The sequence below is a fragment of the Lissotriton vulgaris genome, chromosome 8, assembly GCF_964263255.1.
Source record: "Lissotriton vulgaris chromosome 8, aLisVul1.2, whole genome shotgun sequence".
Taxonomy (NCBI): domain Eukaryota; kingdom Metazoa; phylum Chordata; class Amphibia; order Caudata; family Salamandridae; genus Lissotriton; species Lissotriton vulgaris.
In genome coordinates this window covers 361,407,741-361,429,841 of record NC_141696.1, presented here as the reverse complement: position 1 = coordinate 361,429,841, position 22,101 = coordinate 361,407,741, and the positions used below count along the sequence as shown (strand labels likewise).

At 49.3% G+C, this 22,101-nt stretch overlaps 1 protein-coding gene across 3 annotated transcripts in view; it reads right to left on the bottom strand.

Annotated features, from left to right (window-relative positions):
• MED14 (mediator complex subunit 14) overlaps positions 1-22,101 on the bottom strand; it is a 1,095,522-nt gene that overhangs the window by 527,437 nt on the left and 545,984 nt on the right. For all 3 annotated transcript variants that reach the window (XM_086934128.1, XM_086934129.1, XM_086934130.1), the window contains exon 15: positions 11,869-12,003. In XM_086934128.1, coding sequence (XP_086790254.1) covers positions 11,869-12,003 — 135 coding nt within the window. The remainder of the gene's footprint in view (positions 1-11,868; positions 12,004-22,101) is intronic.

The window sequence follows — 22,101 nt, the reverse complement described above, 5'->3', positions numbered from 1 at the left end:
TGGTACTAGCCGCTGCCCTGCGACTAGGAACTGGGAGCAAACAGAGGGCTCAGAGGCGGAGGTGAACGGACCACTGGGCCCATCGAGAAAAGTACGTCGGGCCCTGGCATCATAGGGAGTCAACGCTCCGGACAGGTGGCGGTTTCTGAACAGTACTGACCAAGGCAGCTGACCGACGGCGCGATAAGACCCTAGACAGGAGGCCCCAGCTTCTAGAATGGCTGGCAACAGAGGGGGCAAGAAAGGAGAACGGACACTGACGGAAATGCTGAATAGGGGCCCCGCGAAACAGGATAAGGGACAGCACTCGCCAGGCCCTTCGAGAAACTCACATAAGGCGAACGGAGGGGAGCCACCGGTCACCAGATCCTTCCTGGAATCTCTTTTCAGTTCTCTTCGGGACGATTTCCATACGCTGAAGCAGGAGGTAGCCGGAGAAGTTCGAGAGGTACGGAGAGAAGTCGATAGCCTTAGCGAAAGGGTGGCAACCGTGGAAGGAGCGGGGCACACAAGGGATGAGGAGATCACCCAGCTGCAACAGGAGGTGCTGCGATTGAGGGATCAACAACTGGACCTTCAAGCGCACAATAAAGACCTTGAGAACCGGTCCCGGCGAAACAACATCCGGGCCCAGGGAGTTCCTTCTAAAGAAGAAGCTAAGTACCTGAGAGAACTGTTCAGGGAGATATTAGGTGAACAGGAGGACTTTCCTATCAGAATTGACAGAGCGCATAGAGTGGGCCTGACGCGTCGGGCCTCAGCACCACCTCCTGATATCCTGGCCTTCCTTCCTGACTTTCCGTTGAAGGAACGGATCCTCCGTGAAGCACGAAAGCAGCAGTCACTACGCTTCCGGGGGCACCAGGTTGCTCTCTTCCAGGATCTGTCGCCGATCACGCTCCATAAGCGCAAGGCATTCAAAATAGCGACAGACTTTTTGAGAGAACACGGAACGCAATACTCTTGGGGCCACCCTTTCTGTCTCATCTTCCGATGGAACGGAACCGTGCACCAGCTTCGCTCCCTTCAAGACACTTGCGGGTACTAGGAATCACTGCGACGGATGAAGATGCACCCACCCCTCGCCGAAGACGCACCACCAGAGACGGCTGGCAGACAGTCCCTGAGCGACGATCCTCCGCATCTTTCGCACGACCAGACTCACCCACTATCCGACTCGAAATGGACAGCGCAGTGCGGGAGGTGGCCAGGGACACAGCCTCTGGTGATGTTGCTATAATAGCCTGAAAGTACTCCGGGTGGGGGGGGGGGGGGGGGGGGGGTAGACACAGCCTTCTCAACAATGCAGGTTCGGGGGTCCAGGGGGAGGGGGGTGGCGGGCGGGTGCGTAGTGGCTGGGCGTCCACTTAATGACTTACCACAGACTTGTCCACTGAGGACTGGACTGGGACAATGGGGCTCTGGAATCAGTTGGGGGGACGGAGTGAAGGGGAGGGAGGCAGTTGGGGTGGTTCTGAGTTGGGGTTGAGGGGGGGGGGGGGGGGGGGGGGGGGGGGCTGGCCAGGGGGGAGGGTCGAGGGAGTTCTGGTAGTTGGGGACGAGGGAAGCGGGAGGGGAGGGTGGGTCGTCCAGTGCATGACACAAGGCTCCATCGTCCGAAGAGAGCTCATATACCCTGTCCAACTCAGGCAGGAACTCTACGCATTAATTTTCAACATTAGGGGTCTGAATAGCCCGATCAGGAGAGGGGCAGTGTTGTCCTTACTAGAGAGCACCCAGGCAGATATTTGTCTCCTTCAGGAAACCCATTTACTGCCCAGCGACAGCCATAGACTTCGCTCACACAAATTTCCGACACAATTTTTCTCTTCCAGCAACACTAAGACCGCCGGAGTAGGGATCCTGGTGGCCCGACACTTTAGGAGAGAGGTCCTCCACAAACATGTGGAACACAAAGGCAGGCTACTGGCTTATGGGTTTAGGATTGGGGGTATTACCTTTACGATTGGGACCCTGTATAGCCCTAATGAACAGCAGGAACGCTTCTTACGATCGGCACTGGTAGACATCACGGCCACGCAAGATAGGCATGTTGTCATTGGTGGCGACTTTAACATGGTTTTTGACTCGTCCCTCGACAGGTCCGCACAACGTTACCCGCAAGCCGGAGAGTTCTTGGCCGGATGTAAGGCACAGATGGCAGAGGTGGACCTCCATGATCGTTGGAGGTGCGAACACCCCACTGAAAGGGAGTATTCATACTACTCCCACGCACACAAAACGTATGCGAGGCTAGACCAGCTCTTGGTCACGGCCCCAGTACAACTCTGGCCTCGACAACAGAGATGGAAGTAATCTCCCTGTCGGACCATGCCCCGGTGTCCACCACGCTCTGTCTGCCGCCGGTGTCCCATCCTCCCAGGGTTTGGCGCCTCATAGATACCTTATTGCACAGGAAAGCAGTGGTGAAATACATCACGGACGCTATTAAGGACTATCTGTCCCACAATGATAACTCTGACACCTCTCTGTCGACGCAATGGGCGGCCCTGAACTGTGCTTAGGGGGGAGTTTCTGTCCATCTCCTCGGCTGAAAATAAAGAACGGCAGAGCAAGAGGGACGAACTTACCCAACGGATCCGCAAACTTTAACACATACACCGCCGGACAGGGGCTCCTCGAATATGGAGGCAACTCACGGCAGCGAGGAAACTCCTGACAGCCCTGGATATGGACCGCGCGGAGTATGCCGCGCTGCAACTTCGCCATACCTACTATACTGGGGGGGACCGTTGTGGTCGGTTGTTGGCGAGTCGACTCAGGGTGACGCACCAACGACAGATGGTGAAGGGGGTCACCGACCCCACGGGGACGATGGCCACTGAGGATGCCCGAATTGCTGAGACTTTTCGCAAGTTCTATGCAAATCTTTACGCTGGGGATCCCCCGGACGAGCAGGCGACAGAGGCGTATCTGGCCTCGGTCGCCCTTCCCTCCTTGGCCCCCTCGCAGGCAGAACACCTGGACAGAGATATCCGGATCGAGGAGGTGATTTCCGCCATTGCCAAGCTCAAGCGCGGTAAGGCCCCGGGACCGGACGGATACACATCTCTTTTCTATAAAACATTCTGCACATCATTGGCTCCACTTCTCACCCGTCTGTTCAACTCGTTCGCGGACCCCGGTGCTATTCCACCAGACCTCCTGCGAGCCTCTTTTACGGTTATTCCTAAACCCGGGAAGGATCCAACGCTATGCGGCTCGTACAGGCCGATATCCCTTTTGAATGTAGATCTTAAGCTATACACCGGGATTCTTGCGGCCCGACTGGCCCCCCATCTGCCGGGCCTTATAGAACCAGATCAGGCAGGATTCCTCCTCGGGCGGCAGACGGTGGATAACACAAAGAGGATAATTCATCTCATTGAGAAGGCTTCCCCTATCCCCGGAGAGAGAATAATGTTGGCGTTGGATGCCGAAAAGGCGTTTGACCGAGTACACTGGCCCTATCTAGAACAGGTCTTGCAGAAAGTAGGTATAGGTGAGAAATTCCGGTCCATGATTTTTAATTGCTATAAATTCCCGACGGCGACAGTACGAGTGAACGGATACAGCTCACGGAGTTTTGACATTGAAAGGGGCACTAGGCAGGGATGCCCGCTCTCGCCCCTGTTATTCGCCATTTATATGGAGCCCTTTGCCAAGCGGATACGTACCAACACGGAGGCCACGGGAGTGAGGCTTGGGGGCTTCACACACACTATAAGCCTTTATGCGTACGACGTTATTCTGTCGCTGGATAGCCCCCGGACTTCCCTCCCGGCATGCATGGAGAAGATGGAATCCTTTGCCGCGGTAGCAGGCTTCAAGATGAATGTGGGGAAGTCTGTGGCCTTGAACTTGTCTCTTACGCCGGCCATTAGATCTTATCTGCAGGGCCTGTTCCCGATGCTTTGGTCGTCCGATCTGGTACCCTATTTAGGGATCCAACTGGCCCCCACCCTACCGGCCATGGTGACAGCTAATTACACCACCTTGAGCACCAAGATCCGAGAGGAACTGGGACGGTGGACACGCAGCACTCTTTCGTGGCTGGGCAGAATAGCTGAAGTCAAAATGACGGTCTTACCCCAGATTCTGTACCTATTCCGGGCCTTACCGCTCCAGCCACCCGCGGGGTGGATCCAACAGACGCAAGCAGATCTTGCGCGCTTTATCTGGCAGGGCAAAAAAAACAGAATGAAAGGGACGCTATCCATGCTGGCCCCAGAGGCTGGGGGCCTGGGGATACCAGACCTCTGCAAGTACTTCCAAGCGGCACAGCTGCGCTATCTGGTGGAGTGGAGTAGGTGGGAATCGGACAAACACTGGCTCTTCCAGGACCAGGCGGTGGCGGGCCGGCCCCTGCAGGAGGTACCATTCCTGCGCCAAGCTCATCGTCCCGCAAATGTATATGCTTCCTTCGTCACCAGGGTGCCCCTAAGGGTTTGGGATGTCACCAACATAGTTCATAATCTTACTACATTCCCATCACCACTCACGCCGCTGGTCGACAACCCTGACTTCACCCCGGGTATGGAGAGAGGGGCCGTTGCCCACTGGCGAGAGGCCGGGTGCCGAGCACTGTGCCATATGTACGACACGGAGGGGTCATTCCCTTCACACGCTTTAGACAGGAGTACTTACTCCCGGAAACTGAAAGGCTCCGGTACATGCAGGTTCGCCACTGGGTTCTGCACCCACAGGTGCGGGAGGCAGCTGACAGACGATTGCTCCCTTATGAGAAGTGGCTCTTATCCCGCACGTTGGATGCGAAACTAATTACGGATCTCTATAAGCTATTACAACCGCCTTCTTCACACTTCTACAATCCTGGGAGGGAGCGTTGGGAGAGGGAGCTAGGCAGGACACTGAGCCACAAGGAATGGGAGCAGATATCATATAGGGCAAGACATTCAGCATACCACATGGGACTCACAAACAATGACCAAGGTTTCAACCTACTGGTATTATACCCCGGAACGAGTACATGAAATGGACCACAATAAGGATAGCACTTGCTGGAGGGGATGTGGGCAGGTGGGCACACTGACACATATTTTATAGGACTGTCCACTCTTAGAATCCTACTGGAAAGAAGTAATAGATGACATTGACTCACATTTCGACACCGAACTACCACGCTTCCCAGCATACATAATACTAGTGCTCCCGAATGGGCTGAGATACCCCCCTTAGGTCTCGCAGAGGCAGACAGAGAGCCATTGCATTAGGCTCCGCAATACAGAATATTCTTCTACACTGGCACACCACCACGCTTCCCTCTGTCACTGGGTGGCTCCACAGACTGTGGCATGTGTTAGGAATGGAGAAAATGTCACTTACAGTGGCAGGGGATATAGAACAATTCGATGATCTCTGGCAACCGTTCCGGTCCCTGCTGCTCACTGAATTCAGGGAAATCACCTGCCCAAGATACCTCCGCCTCCTAAGGCTTACGACACCTGAAGATCCGATTTCTTGATGAACACTGCGCTACACCCCTACATTAAAGAGTGGCCGAGGGAGATGGCAAGGGACTGGCCTACGCACTGGACAATAGGAAGGGAGGGGGGAGCGGATGGGGGTTGGGGAGTTGAGGGGGGGAGGTTGAAGGGGGGGGACTGTTATATTGATTGCAACACTGCTTATCACTATATGTCGCTGCGGTCTAGTCCTCAGCTGAGACACCATGCGAAGAAACTAACGCCAGAAGTGCGGTGCTAGCCGCGGTGACATGACCTTTTATTTGCTATGGATGCTTGTCTCCTTTTCCTTTTGTGTTGTACCAATAAAATGCTTTAAACCTAAAATGGAAACCATTCGTGGACATTTTTTGAACATGTTAAAAAGAAAACCTTTTGTTACCCAGTTTGTGGGCTTGATAACCAAAACTATATGGTTAAAAGAACCATATAGTTTTCCATATTTACTACAGAGAATTTAGTCTAGGAAAACTATGACAGTCAAAGTATCCACAAAGTCTTCAAATGCATAACATTCATGCAGCAATCCTCCAAGACACGAAGGGTTTTGACACTTCTCTTCGGGAATTCTGAACCCTGTTGAAACTTTCAATTGGAAAGAGCCACAAGCGCCGGGACACTTAGTAGAGTAGCTGTGCACTTTATAAAACCCCTGTTAATATAACATAACAACAGGTAGAGATGGATGACCTGAAACCACTAATAACACCAGAGATTCAAGAGGAATAAGAACATTAAATGTTCTACTATTAAAAAGACAGAGTTTCAGGGGCTATTTCACAATGCCAAAGACTTGGAAGATCAGCAGCAGGATTTTGATGCCGACTCGCCAGAAGAGGGAAGTCAACAGGGTCCCATCAAGACCTTCACCTCCGGATGACATTGCCATTTATAACATGGTGCAAGAGAGCAGCAGACAAATGTGGGCTCCAGCTAGATGAGGAAAAGACACAAACATGCTTCTTACTCGAAACCCTCCTACCCTCAAAAAGTAAGTGCCTATACCTGCCAATCCTAAAGAGCATTTTGGACCACAGAAGAGAGAGGTTCAAGTAACTGGAAACCTACAAACCTATAAAACCTAGCATGGGAAAGAAATACAAACATTTTTCATAGGGACCCTGCCTACATATGAGGTAATGGGACAGCAGACTATCTTTGTGGACACTGCAAGAAAAAGGAGCAATGTACCAGAATCATCAGGGCCACCTCCTGAAAAGGATCGAGATAGTGGGTTGAAACAGGAGCCACGACTGAATGGCGCATCGCCAACTCCAGTGCTGAATAGGGATGTGGTGGGAGAATTGCAGAAACACATGCCAGAGCATTACCTAAATAAAGAAGGCTCACTCATAGAAGAGGTCAAGTCTAGAGCCAACACACAAAATCTGCACCAGACATAGAAAACAGGCAGCTGGTGGTGGAAACAACACTAAGAAAACACGCCTGTCGATGACTGTCTGGTTTTAAAATGAGGTTCAGGTAGTTTAAAGAAAACCCCCTCCACCAGGGAGCAGCTCTTTGGCAGTACGGTGGACAACACACTGCAACAAATAAAAAAGGACAATGAGACAGCTCTCCTTGATGGCTTTGCAGATTAGAAGCCACCAGAGGAGAGGGCCTACCTCCAGAAGAAGACCAACAGGAAGAAGAAGCTTGGAATCAACTAGTTCACTACAGCCAATCCAACAAACAAACCAACTGCAGGGAACAAGACAGCAGTGGTAATACCAAGCACCGCACAGGCAGTCCTTTAACAGGAGAGAGATAGGGGATAACCGCCCAGAGGATCAGGCATCGCAAACCAGTGACTGCACAATATAGAGTCCCTGCACATCGCAGTTTCACTTCTTACAGCAAAGTTGGTAATCTGGGACTGATCTAACTAAAGACACTGATTAGATCCTTGGAGGACACTTTAGTAGACTGTCGAACATCATTTGCGACCTTTGTCAATTACTCTCGATTCGAACATGCACTTCCTCTGAACTACCCTTCAAAGACGGTACTTTTGCTTCAGTGGCCAGAGATTTCCTGGAGTTTGCCACTATCAAAAAGTTTCTTCATAGAATAAGCTCAGAATACTCTTCCAACTTTTTCTTTGTTTTCATGGTTATCATCGGGGGTGGGGGTGGAGGGGGGGGGGGGGGGTGGTCGGGGATGTGGCTAACGGCTAGGGCGGTCAACTCAAATCTGGGTAACCGGTTCGAGTCTTGGCAAGGACGCTCAACATCCTGAGATTCTGGGCAAATCACTTAATCTTCTCATGCCTAACAAAAATGAATGTATCCTTATGTAATACAATTGGTTCGCTCTATATTAAAACTCTGGAGAAAAAAAATCTCCTTTTTAGGGTGGGAGGCAGATGACCAAAAATATTTCTTATTATAATCAGGCCATATTTCTGTTTTCTTTGCTTATATTATGTTATATACACTCATACAGCGCGCAGATACTCGGCGGAGTGTCCCGGCGCGAGCCTGAAAAGGGTCAGAATCAGAGTCGGAGGGCAGAACTAAAACAGAAAAGTTTTCAGCTTTTTCTTAAAGATCTTAGGATCTTTGAAGCCCTGCAATGACAATAGCAGTGCTTTCCATGCCTGCACCGCCATCCGGGCAAAAGAACTCCCGCCAAGCCTTTGGCAATTAAACCGAGAAACCTGCGTCAAAAGTAGGGAGGAAGAACGCAGCTATCTCGCCGGAATACATACAGCAAACCTCTTCTGCAAATAAATGGGACCCAGACCATGGAGGGCTTTATGAGAAATGGATAACATTTTGGATTTTATCCGAGCCTCTGCCGGGAGCCAATGCAGAGATCACAGATGCGAACGCATACTGCACCTGCTGGAAAGGCACAGCAAGAGCCGGGCTGCCGAATTTTGAATCCCCTGCAATTTATTCAAAAGTTAACCCGGCATGCCAGCATACAGTGCATTAGCGTAATTGAGGCGAGAAAGAATTAAAGCATGAACAACATTTTTCTTAGCAGAATTAGGAAGAAACTTCCTCAGAGACTTCATAATGCTAAAACGGGTGCCAGCCAACTTCTTAACCTGCAATGAAAAGTTCAGAGTCTCATTGAACCAAACCCCAGATTCTTAACAGTCACCCTTTAAGCTAGGTAGGGGGGAACCAGGGGGCAATAGCTTCTCTCTTAAGTCGGCGGGGAAAGTGCTGTACAAAAGGATCTCCGATTTTTCCTCATTGCACTTGAGTGGTGCCTGAGCGAGCCAGTGAAAGAGCGAGGATAAGCAATGTTGAGCGGAGAGAACTGAATTCTCGTCTCGACTCCAGGAGAACAGCAGTTGGGTGTCATCAGTGTATGCCATCACCTTAGCCCCTAGTGCTTTCGCAAGATAAACCAGCGGGGTAACATAGATGTTAACCCTTTCGATGCTGATGACGAGCTCAGCTCGTCATCACCCACGGGTGTCATGTGCCGATGACGAGCTGAGCTCGTCATGAAAACAGCAAAATGGTAATTCCCAGCACAGGAGGGGGAAAACGCCTAGCAGCCAAGAGGTTAAAGAGAAGGGGACTAAGGGATGACCCCTGTGGGACACCCGTGGCCACTGGTTGAGGAACCGAGGCACACGGTGGAAGCGAAACCTGCTGTGAGCGACCCTCCAAAAAAGACACGATCCAACCCCAAACGGACACGGATACTCCGATCTCCAAGAGGCGGTCCAGAAGCAGGGCATGAGGCATCGTATCAAAAGCCACCGAGAGGTCCAGCATAACCAAAGCTGCTCTCCCGCTGGCATCGAGGCACTCTCAAATCACCTCAGACACCTCCAAAAAAGCAGACTCTGTGGTATATGCAGCCCGGAAACCCGATTGCGCAGGATGGAGCAGGCCAAAGGCCTCAACGTACTCAGTGAGTTGGTTAGTGACCACCTTTTCACAGACCTTGGCGAGGCTAGGCAAGAGCGAAATAGGGCAGTAGTTTCCGGGAATGGATCCAAAGACAGCTTTTTAAGGAGGGGAAACATTTTCGCCTGTTTCCAGGACGTTGTAATGAAGGCATCCCTAATGATCGGATTGACCTCCTAATTGATACAGTCTGCGACAGTGGCCAGAAGTCTGGCAGCACAGGGATCCGTAGGAGATCCTGATTTCAGAGCCTTCAAAATTTTGAGGGTGCTAGATAAATCTACTGGCAAGCAGGAAAAACAATTGTGCAAATGGTCGACTAAGGGCTGAACAGAAATACAAGACATAGGTGCTGAAGTACATGAGGCAGAGAATAATGAAAATGATGCCTAGGGAAAAATAGTACAAGCAATTGAAGGATAGAGATACAACTAATTATCTCTTCCTATTTGAGTTTACTCTCTTCCGAAAAAATCTATATTTATTTAGGTCTCTTCAAACAATGGCAAACCAGAAAAAATTAAAATTTCTTTTCTATTTATTTCACCATCTTCTGCAAAAATTAAGGGACGTAGTTTTTTTTTTACTGTTTTTCTAACATATATATATATATATATATATATATATATATACACACACACAACTCATACATATATACATATATATACATATACAAACAAAACAATATATCTATACACGTAATACATATATATTTTTGAACCTTTAAGAGTCTTCGCCCTTATTTTTACAACAAAAGGATGCTTACAAACCATGTATAACCAAAGACATTCCTTACAAAAAGGTCACCACTAAGAAATAGGAGCATAGGAGGTATATTCATTAGCCTCTATTATTTTTGTACTCCTTTTAGATTTAATTTACATTTTCAAAAATTTGTAATGGTGACTTCAAAAAAAGTGTTGACGCGTTTCAGCCCTTCTAATTCCAGGCCTCATCAGGACTAGGGCGTTCAAGGTTCCGCCATCTTCCTATTCAATCCTTTGGCTCTTTAAACTCCAAGTATGTCTTTATTTCGAAGCTTCCACAATTCAGTACTGCCCGCGTAATATAACAATGTGACTGCCTCTCTTCCTATTTTTCTCAATATGTGGCTCAATTGTAAATTACCGTATTTCTCTTAAACGCGTTGTAACTCCACGTCTACCCGGGCCGCCATTACGATCCACAAGTACAGGAGGCAAACGTGGCTCGGATGGCGCAAATTTTATCCAGAAAGAACCTAGCAAGAGTATTACACCAGCACTCCGTAACAGGCGTAGAACGCACCAAGGCGGACAGAAACAAAGCTTTTTACAATTTAAAAAAATTCCTTAGAGTTGTTGAGAGCCTGGACAATACGCGATGTAAAGTATTGACTTTTAGCTGCCGCGATAGTGGAGTAATAGCTTTTTTGTTTGGCTCTCAAAGTAAGTTTCGCCAGAGGGCAGCAGCTGCTGGAAACTCCAAGCCTTCTCCAAAACATTGCACTCATGTTTCAGAGTTTTTATCTCCGATACAAACCAAGGCTTAGAAGGAGATTCCCTCGCAAGCTCAAATAAGCGTGGAGAATCTAGTGAAGACACGGAATCATCAATCCAATTAGAAAACCCAGTCACACTCCCTTCAAGATCTTTCTAACGGGGGTCATAGAGGCAGTCAAAGAGCTCTTAAATTAAAAAGGATCGATTTTACTGAACGTCGGAGGGCGAAGGCAGCGAGAAGGCTGTGCTGGTTGTGTGATCTCCCAAGAAAAACAAATGAGGAAGTGGTCCAACCATGCATGTCTCGAAGGAGTAGTGACCAGTAGTTTTCAATAAACTAGTATTGCATTCTTACAGGCAGTGTCCTAGATCTTTTGACACTTTCACTGTGGCCATGCGGACTCTCATTGTCTAGTTACAAAACGGAATCCTACCAAGATGACTACCCAAAATTAATATCCCCCCAGTCTAGTATAGCTCTCCTCGGCAGTGTGCTCTAGTCCCAACAGACCCACAGCACAGGGCTCACCCTAAACCTAAAATATGCCTCGGTACCCCAAAGCGGCATTAACCAGGCCCTCAATTTTCTCTGTGTTTACAAGCATGGGTGGTACTCTGAAGTCACTGTTGGTGTACACAACTGCCAGTACATGTGGAAAATTTGATGTAGAAGAGGCCGCAGGTCTCATGAGAATAACATGGAAGAACAACAGTCTACTGAAGTGATTTTGGGGTCTGGAAAAATACTTTGGGGTCTTCCACCATCAACAAGTAGTTCTGAGCTCCTCACATATCTCTGTACCTGCTGAGTGGACAAGAGTCCGCTAACACCCTCTATCTTCCATCATTTTTCTAAAAATTTCACTTTTTAATTCCTAGAATACTAGCATCAGCAACCCCTGAATTAAGAACGACTTGATTCTGCAACATCTTTCTTTTTATCTTAGCAATGTCTATCATCAACAGTTAAGCTTATCTACATGTACACTAGCTTAAAAACACAAACACTCTTCATTTGACTCTTACCTCCATTCGAAGTCCTATAAACGGCATATTTGTGTCACACATGGCTACAAAGTGAGCAAGGACTTTATTGAAGGCACACATTTCTCCAGACCGTTTTGGTTTCTTAGGCTCTACTGGACCTTGATCCCCAGAAATCTAGAATGAATACAAAATGATTTTGGACGTCAGCTGCACAAAATTAATAATAAGCAAGGACACACAAACCTTTGGAAGGAAGCAAGTTAGAAAACATGGCAAGAATGAAGAACAGTATTTTCACTTAATTGTGAATAAAGGGCTTCTACCAGAAATGATGTAGATAGTATTTTGATAGTACATTAAATTAAGTCATTGAGGTAGATGACGTACATAGGTGTAGCAATGGATGATAAGTAGACAAAACAATATCATTTCAATAGGATTAATAATTCTAGAATGTGGATGCTAAAGAGTATGCGGTTTATCTAAAAAGTGGGGAAGGGGAGAAGAATGATTGGAGCCAGGGGTATGAGTGAGCTGGTTATCAAGTGTATTGGTGCACTAAGAGAGCAGACATGAAAGAGGGAAAGAAGGTTTTGGCTCAAAGTTTGCTTAAGAGAACTTTCCAGGGAAAAGATGCCAGAAGTTAAGAGGACCTGAACTTCAGTGGCATGCAGAGTTGTTTTTAAAGGGAAAGGGTTGGAAGGTTGGGGTTTGGCAGTGCTCACTTTGAGACTTGTCAGAAAGTGGTCTGATGCACTGCCTCGAAGATAATAATGAAGAGCTTCATAAACTCCTTCTTGGAATGGGTAGCCAACAGACAGAGGGGAAGGTGGGTATTTTTACATTGAGGATGAAAGCAGTGACATTACCAAAATTCATTATTTTGTAGATAAGGAAGAGATTGGCTAGGATGCTAGCAGAGGACTAGAGTATGCTCATGGCCAGAGTATTCATTACATATCTGGCAGAGTGAAGGGGAGGCACGAGAGGTTCTTTCAAATGTTCAATAGCAGAAACCTGGCAGAAGAGAATGTGACAAAGATCAGCTGCAAATAAACTGTACTAGGATTTCTGGCAGACTGAGAAGGTGAGAGTAATTTAGGAGAGAATGAGAATGGCTTGGGCAGGGTTATGGCTTTACAGAATAGAAGGAAATAGATCAATTGTGTCAAAGAGGAGTTGAGCATGAGGGGATGAGTCAACAAGGCAAAGTCAGGAGATTGGGAGGCAGTGCAAAATACTGGATTCAAGGTGAGAAGTGACAATAGGAAGAGAAGATGCATTGTGTGGTAGGAGAAGCTGTGGATGATCATGACTCAAAGTGAGGTACTACAAAGGGAGAAAAGGACAGGACGTAGCTTTGATCTTAGAATGATACTGGGGTATAGTACGACAATTCTATAAGTACAAGGCGCACAGCACACACACGCACATGCACACACAAGCACTGCACCCCGTCCCCTCCAATAGAATTCTTTTAAAAAGGTCAAGGGTCCCGAAAGATGAAGAGAGAGGTGAGGTAACTGTAGTAGGCTGTGATGAGGCAATTGGACATTTGCACAGAGAGAAGGCTTAGTAGAGTCTGTTTTGTGGATATCAGATTGCAAAGAGTTCAATATATTATATAGTAGAGAAAGTGAGAGGCAGTTGAGCATTATGACCACAGATTTCAAGTTAGGCACATTTAAGTGTGAAGATTTAGGTCACAAAAAATTTAGTTAGGGAATGATATCTCAAACATATATTACAACTTAAACCTACAGGAATAGGAAAAACCAGGGCTGGGTTGCACTTCCTATTCCTGTAGCACTGCAGGCCATTCCCAGTGCTATTTTACAGGGTGGATTTTTCAGTCGTTTATATTGGAGGGGAAATTAATTACACACCGAAATTCTGCTCTGCCCAACTAGATATAGGGACCTACAACGCTGAATGCTTTAGAGGAGGGATTTGAGAGACAAGACAACAGTTGAACAGAGAAGAGAAGAGGTCACCAAAAAAATTATATGAGCAGTGGGATACCTTTGGCTGAGAGATGGCAGTGTGTGAAGAACTGGACAAGTTAAGAAGGTACACTAGAGAAAAGTGCAAGGGTCTTGACAATTTCGAGAGCAAAAAGCACAGTAGAGACTGGCAAACTATATACATATCAAGTATAAGATTAGGATTTGGCTAGGACAGTAAAGAATAAGAAGGCAAAATTGGCAGAACAGTAGGAGTGACGGGGAATATGGGTAAGGGTAAAGTATGAGGGCCAAGGAGGGAGCTTAACGAGGGTTGTCTCTTAGACAGACACTGTAGTGTAGTTCCTATTTTCCCAATAGGCCCTGCGCATTGGAATAACAAACAGTAGTATCGACGTAGAAGTGCGGATCTTCCAGGCCTCTACTGACTATGCTAAACTTAATTGGGTTTGTTACCAACTAGCTCAGAGGTCACTGGAAACTTTCTTGACTGAATAGGAAGTTATCAGCTTCCCTGGTACAGACAAGAAGGGATTCAGTTTTACCAAAAACCGTGCAACATGACAACTTTGCTCCTCAGATAAGAGTCAATCTCTAGAGTTGTGTGAAACAATAGACAGTTATTTTACTCAGTCAGTAGTTGTGCAGATTACTTTCACAATATGTAGAGAATAGAGAGACGGGCGTTGTCAATAAAAGGTATTATTTATTGAACAGTCTTTCTTCTCATACAAGAGAAATGAATTGCCACAATTGCAAGACTTGTTATTATGAAAAGTACGTACAGTAAGATGAGTATTGCGAAATAATACTGTAAAAGCATTGATATGGTTTCTTAGCCATACAATGTTTTAAAATGAATAAAACATATATACATTCATATATACATTTGACTAACACTCAACTGGTGCTTCTAACTACGCCTACCCCAGTGTACCTGGCCTAAGCCTAATACTTGGAAGGGGAGTAAGTAAGTAGCTTTAGTTAAGTTGGTTTTGCCAAGGTTTGCTTCAAGGGTTTAGTCAACACCATACCTCTGGAATAGAATGTTGGAGGTCTGGTATCTCCTTCAGGGAACTCTATATCCCAGTCACTCGCAAGAGTAGGCTGGAAACGCCGGAGCTGGATTTTCTCGGCAGGAGAAAAGACAGCGTCTCTCTCAGCACGTCGAAGAGGAGGAGGAGGAGGAGGAGGGGCAGCGTCCGCAGGCAGCTTGCATCTGCTGGGCTCTTGCAGGGGACGGCTGTTCAGCTCCTGTGTTCACCACACCATCGTTCGCTCGTTCGCAGCGATAGCTTCAGCAGCGATAACGGCAGCGATGTCTATGAGGCAGCTAGCCAGCATTTGCTTAAGGCAACGTTGGTAATATTTATACCTGAAAGGTGCCTTGTTTGACGTACGTTTTTGGACATAAGACGTCAATAAAGATGTCACTAGGAAGTGATCGTATATCAGTGCTCATTAGAGTTCTATTACTAATCAAAACATAGCAAGCGGGGCTTTCCCAGGTTGCTGAGTTTTTATCTTGTTGAAGAACTCGGAGTGTTAATCTAGGAATCTTAGATAGTAACTTCTGCTATGTCATTTGCACTAATGAGCTGCAAAGGAAGTTGCAGAGGAAGCGATTCTGAAATGTGGCTCTGTTCGTGTGAGGTCAGAGACGAGTTTCTGAATATTGCATTTGATCGGTTATGCCAATATAGGGAATAAATGGATTTATAGCCGTATAGGGGCATAAGGTCACAGTATCGATCAGGGTCCTAGATTAGAACGCGACAACACTGTGAGAGAAGCTGGCTATAGCTGATAAGATTGTGTTAACAGGGAAATGTTGGTGGGTTAATTGCAGTTGTGTGCTCATTGAAGGCCAAATTGTGAGTGCTAAAAGTCTGAGGTTGGATAGGAGCCTTACTCCACATCCAGGGTTTGAGAGAGTGGATGATTAGTGTGATTATGAGTTATGGGTGACTGAGGGCAGTGTTGAGGCAAAGTGTAAAGGGCAGTGCTTGCAGAAGACTAGACAACAGCATTAAATATGTTGTCCGAGGTAGACTTGTGAAGGTTTTTATTAAACTGTGCAAGACAATTAGGAGATAGTCAGAGAAAAATATATTTTTAGTAACTGGAATTGCACATGGTTGCTCATAGAGTCACACACAAGTTACTTACCTTCGGTAACGATATATCTGTAAGAAACAGTAGTTAGTATTAGATTCCTTACCTTAAACTATCCCCAGGCGTCAGACTGGATCCGGAAAATTTTGCGTAGCAGTACCCTTGCGCGTCAGTAGGCGTCGTCTGTGGCTCCGCGTCCGTCGTCGGCGTCGTTGGCGCCGGGTTGACGTCGTTTGAGTACTTAGGCGCCGCCCTTGCCCGCTGATGTCAGTTCTTATACACAGCTTTTCCGCGCCAGAAACGCAGAGCCATGATAAAAACCGACACTCGTGCCCTGAAAGGGGATGACCTTAACCGTAGATATCGGTTCGCAGAACGGGGAGGATGGGTGGGGCGGTAAGGAATCTAATACTAACTACTGTTTCTTACAGATATATCGTTAAAGAAGGTAAGTAACTTGTGAATCTGAAAGAAACATGTTAGTATTAGATTCCTTACCTTAGAATAGATACCCCAGCAATACCAACCCCGGTGGTGGGCCTGCGAACCAATGATCACACCAGAAAGTCCTGGAGAACGGAACGGCCGAAAAAGCCATCTCTCCGGACATGGCTGTCCAGGCAGTAGTGTCTTGCGAACGTGTGCAGCGAGGCCCACGTAGCTGCCTGACAGATGTCCTGCAAGGGGACTCCCCGACCCAGGGCAGTAGTAGCCGCCATGGCCCGAGTGGAATGGGCACGTAGCCCCTTAGGAGGCTCCTTTTTAACCAGTGAATAACAAGCCTTGATGCACAAGACGACCCATTGGGAAATGGTCAGTTTGTGCACCGCCCGACCCTTCTTAGGGCCCATGTAACCAACAAAGAGTTGGTCATCCACCCGGAACTGGTGTGTGCGATCCAGATAGTATGAGAGCGCACGTTTTGGGTCCAGACGGTGGAGCCTTGTCATGATCGCGGCATGAATAAACTACATTTCCAGGCATGACCCGGGCCGGAACTACAGTTCCCGTGATCCTTCGCGACGGACCGCGACTTCACGAGAATACATTTAAGGAAGTCGGCGGCTGGGGATCGGTGTCGGGAATTCCTTCGGAGAACTGGTTTTCGGAGTTTGGGGATTCGGATTGCTCGGTGCGGTAAGAGTGCTTTGCACCGTAGCGCTTTTCAGCGGGATCGCTGATCTTTGTGTGTCTGAGTGCATTGGGATACTCGGTAACGGCAGTTACCGTGGTACTGGTTTCGTGACCTGTGGACAATTGGATTTGGCTCGGTTGGCATTTTCGGCCAACTGAGTAAACACTGATGTTCTAGCAGTGTTTAGGACGCACATTAACTATAGTGGTTGTTCTGTACTTTTACGCTGGATTCAGCCCTATACCCATCTAAGAGTCATTATTTGGGTGCTTGGAAGTTCATATGTTTGTTTTCGTTGAACTGGAGTTAACATCTAAAAGTGGCAGCGTGCATTGCAATGTATATAGGTGGCAACTATTGTGTATACCTCTTCTAATTAACAGGGGTTCTGGAGGTGTATGGTTACACTCTTCCCCTGTGATGCATAGTAGAGGGATACTTAGTTACACCGCAACACCTCCTACGCTGCCAGATACCTCTACACATCTACAAGGTTTATATTTTCCTTTAGAGGTATAACTCCTATACGGTTGTTTCTTATGTCTTGTTGGATCTAATTAGTGTAAACATAGTCTTATGCGTGTGCTCTGTTTATGTCTTTCAGATCTCTCTCCCTGCTGTCCCCTTCCTTTCCTTCCCTGATCAGTTCATTTTTCCCCTCGCTTGATCTTCTCAATGTTCTGTGCCATTACGGCAATTCAGGCGTTGATTCGATCTAGAGGTGGGCATACCAATCAACAAACCAATCCTGAGGACTTTATCTTAACAAGCCTCTCTTCCTCTTTCGAGGGATGCGGAGGCGGAAAGAAGATGGCCAAGGTGATGGACTGCCCGATGTGGAAGGCTGTGACTACCTTGAGCAGGAAAGAGGGTCGTGTCCGCAACACAACTTTGTCCCGATGGACAGAAAGGAAAGGAGGTTGAGAAGAAAGGGCCTGGAGCTCACTCACTCTCCTGGTAGAGGTGATGGCTACCAGGAATGCAGTCTTAAGGGTAAGAAGACGAAGAGGACAGTTATGAAGTGGCTCAAAGGGAGCGCACATCAGATAAGTCAAAACAAGGGTCAAGTCCCACTGAGGCACCACGAAAGGAACGGTGAGGAACATATGAGTGATGCCCTTCAAGAACCTATTTACAACTGTGGACTTGAACAAAGAGGCTGATCAGGGAGCCTTAAGAAGGCGGAAATGGCAGAGAGGTAGCCCTTGATAGTGCCCAGAGCAGAGCCCTGCTGGGCAAGAGAAAGAAGAAAGAGGAGAACCTCAGAAAGAGATGTAGAGAGTGGATCCACAGCCTGCGCACCATGCCACAAATCTGTTCCACCTGCAGGCGTATACCGATTTTCTGGAGGGACGCCTGGCTGCCAGAATAAAATCACAGACTTCAGGAGGCAAGTCAAATGGCCTCAACTGTCGCCGCTCAATCTCCACGCATGGAGGTGGAGACTGGACAGGTTCGGGTGGAGGACAATCCCCTGCTGCTGCAACAGAAGGTCCTCCTGAAGAGACAGACGAATCGGGGGATCGACTGACATGCTGTGTAGCTCGGGATACTAGTATCTTGGTGCCCAGTCCGGAGCCACAAGGATGACTTGGGCCCGGTCGCGTCTGATCTTCTTCAGCACTCTGGGTAGAAGTTGTATAGGCGGAACGGCGTACAAAAGACTGCAACTCTACTCGCGACGAAAAGAGTCTCCGAGCAAGCATCGCCTTGGAAATTCCAACACGCAGAACTGATGAAATTGCGCGTCAAGACCTGGTCGGACAAGTTGCCCTGATGCTGGGCCCACAAACTTCAGGTCCCACTGCAGAGCCCGCATCCGTCACCTGGCGTGATGCACCAGAAGGTTGCAGGAGGCGATCAGCCCCAGAAGCCGCAGCGTTAACCCGACCGAGACTCGGGTTAACGGCTGAAAGATCAGAATCAGAGCTTGAATATCCTGAACCCGCTGTTCCGGAGGATAAACCCGAAACTGCACAGAGTCTAGAACCGCTCCGATGAAAAGGAGCTTCTGAGAGGGACAAAGGTGCGACTTCGGCACATTGATGGAGAACCCAAGCAGGTGCAGGAGGTCGTCCGTAGTCTGGAGGTGGCTGACAACTGTCTGGAGCGGCCCGCCTTCAGCAACCAGTCGTCGAGGTAGGGGAAGACTGAAACCCCTAACCTGCACAGATGAGCTGCGACCACCGCCATCACTTTCGTGAACACCTGTGGGGCGCTGGTAAGGCCGAAGGGGAGTAGGGTAAACTGAAAGTGCTCGTGGCCTACTGTGAACCGCAGGTAGCGCCGGTGGGCCGGCAGAACGGGAATGTGAAAATAGGCATCCTGCAAGTCCAACGCTACCATCCACTCTCCCGGGTCTAGGGCAGCTAAGACCTGAGCCAAAGTCAGCATCTTAAACTTCTCCTTCCGGAGGAAGCCGTTGACGTTCCGCAGGTCCAAGATAGGGCTTAGGCCCCCTCTGCCCTTCTTGGGAACCAGAAAGTAGTGGGAGTAACAACCACACCCTACCTCTGGCCCAGGAACGTGCTCAATGGCCCCCTTGGCCAAGAGGGCCATAACGTCCTCTTGAAAAAGTTGCAAGTGATCCCCCGACACGCTGTGCTACTGCGTTGGCATGGCTGGAGGGGTCGCCTCGAGGGGGAGGGAGTAGCCCCTTCGGACAATTTGCAGCACCCACCTGTCCGACTTGATGGTGCGCCAGTGGAGGAGGTGATGGCGAACCCTGCCCCCCACTGGCATCAAATGGGCCTGAAAGCTCGGACTAGGAAGGCTTTGAGGCGGATGCTGAGGGGGTAGATGTGGACTGGCCGCGCTGTTGTCCCCTGTTACCGCCGCACCTGTAACCACGCCACGCCCGCCGCAGTGCTGGATGTTAGTCTACGGCCTGTGGCTGGGAGGACGTGTGGGGGCATCCCTTCCGTGGCCACGAAAGGAGCGCTGGGCACAGTTTGCAGACGCGGGGCCGACAGGCCCACGGACTTGGCCGTAGCCCCGGAGTCCCTAAAGCGTTCCAGCGCACTATCCGCCTTGCCACCGAAGAGGTGGCTGCCATCGAACGGCATGTCCATAAGGGTGTTCTGGACATCAGCCGAGAAGTTGGCGGACCTCATCTATGCGTGGCGGAGAACCGCCACAGACGTGGAAATCACTCTTCCCAGCGAGTCCGTGGTGTCCGGTCCACATCGTATTGAATACCGCGCTGCGTCTCGTCTAAGCTGAAAGTAGCGAAAAAACTGGGTGCGGGGCGTATCAAACTCTGCACTGAGATCCTGAAAGGTCTTAAGCGTGGTGCCTCTAAGGACCTGGCCCAGAGTAGATATTCCTATCAAGTCCCAGCTCTTGAATCCTGAAAGAGACATCAGAGCCGGCAGTTGCCCGTTATGCCAGAGCGGGGTCTCCCCAGTCAGCCCACCCCACCATCCCATGCGACGCAGTGCCTGCCGCCAAATCTGGAACACCACTTGCGTTGCTCTAGGCAGTCTCTTTCGCAGCTGGGGTGAGTATAAGACTGCATGGAGGGAATCAGGTTCCATCAGAAAGCGCTCCAGGGCATACGCCGGATCCCCCCCCGTCGCAGTACCACCAGTCATTCAGGACCACCAGATGCGAGGCCTGGTAATACGACAGAATATCCGAGGTCGCCAGTCCCCCGCAATATGTGGATAGAAAGCAGGTTCGCAGCGCTACTCTTGCCGCGCCAGCGGCCCACAAAAAGCGACCAAGAGCCGAGTTGACCAGCCGGAACCACTGCGATGGAACCGGGAACGGGTGGTTTTGTAATTGATATAACAATCTGGGAAGGGCCACCATCTTGAAGATGGCTGACCTACCATAAATATTGAGAGGCATGCGGGACCAGCATTTCATTTCCTGTTGCACTTTGTCCCACACAGGAACCACGTTGCGCTCCCAGGCTATAGTCGGCATAGTTGTCAGGAACACTCCCAAATATTTTAGGCCCCCGACCGCTCGCTGCAATGTCGAGGCCCACGACCCGACCTCGAAGTGATTACCCAAAGTCCATAAAGTGGACTTCTGCGGTTTCAAGTAGAGCCCGGAGACCTCGCCAAAGATTCTCATGATGTCTAGGACCCGCAGCCCAGAGTGGTTCACATTGGTAAGGAAGAACAGGACATCATCTGCATATAGCGCGATTCTGTCCGACGGTCCCGCCTGCCACTCAACCCCCTTCAGCTGTGCATCAATCCGGACCCACGCCGCCAGCGGCTCCATCGCCAGAGCAAACAAGTAAGGCGAGAGGGGGCATCCCTGCCGGGTGCCACGTCCTATCGGGAAGGCGGCCGACACCTCCCCCGCCACCCTCACCGAGGCCGTCAGACCGGTATAAAGAAGCTTGACATAAGACAGAAAGCGGGGCCCCAAGTTGAGGCGCGGAAGGAGGGCAAATAAGTAGGTCCAGCTCAGAGAATCGAAGGCTCTGTCGATATCGGCTAGCAGCAGCGCCGCTTGGCTCCCGGTCCTACTAATCGCTTCCACCGCTACGTGGGCTCGTCTAATATTGTGCCGCGTCGCCCTGCGGGGCATAAATCCGGCTTGGTCCGGATGGACCAACTCTGATATATAGGGAAGAAGGCAATTCGCGAGTGCTTTAGCAAGTATTTTGGCCTCAATGTTCAGGAGTGAGATTGGCAGATAGGACTCGTGGCGCTCCGGGGGTCGGCCGGGTTTACAGAAGACAACAATCTCTACATGCCTCCAGTCCGCCGGCAGTAGGCCCTCCTCTCGCGCCGCCTCCAGGGCGGCTTTGTAGTGCGGGCCCAGCTGCAGATGGTAGCGTTTAAAGAACTCACTCGGGAAACCGTTGGGCCCGGGAGCCTTACCAGCATTAAGTTCCCCCAATGCTGTGCCCAATTCATCGGCCGAGAGTGGGGCCTCAAGGAGCTCCCGCGCATAGTCAGAGAGCGCGCTGTGCAGGAGATCAGCTATAAATTTATCCACGTCAAGTGCCGAGAGAGGGTCTCTCGGGGCGCACTGCGCCGCAAAGTAGCCAGCGAAGCTGTCCGCTAGCACATTGGGAGCCGTAATGGAGGCCCC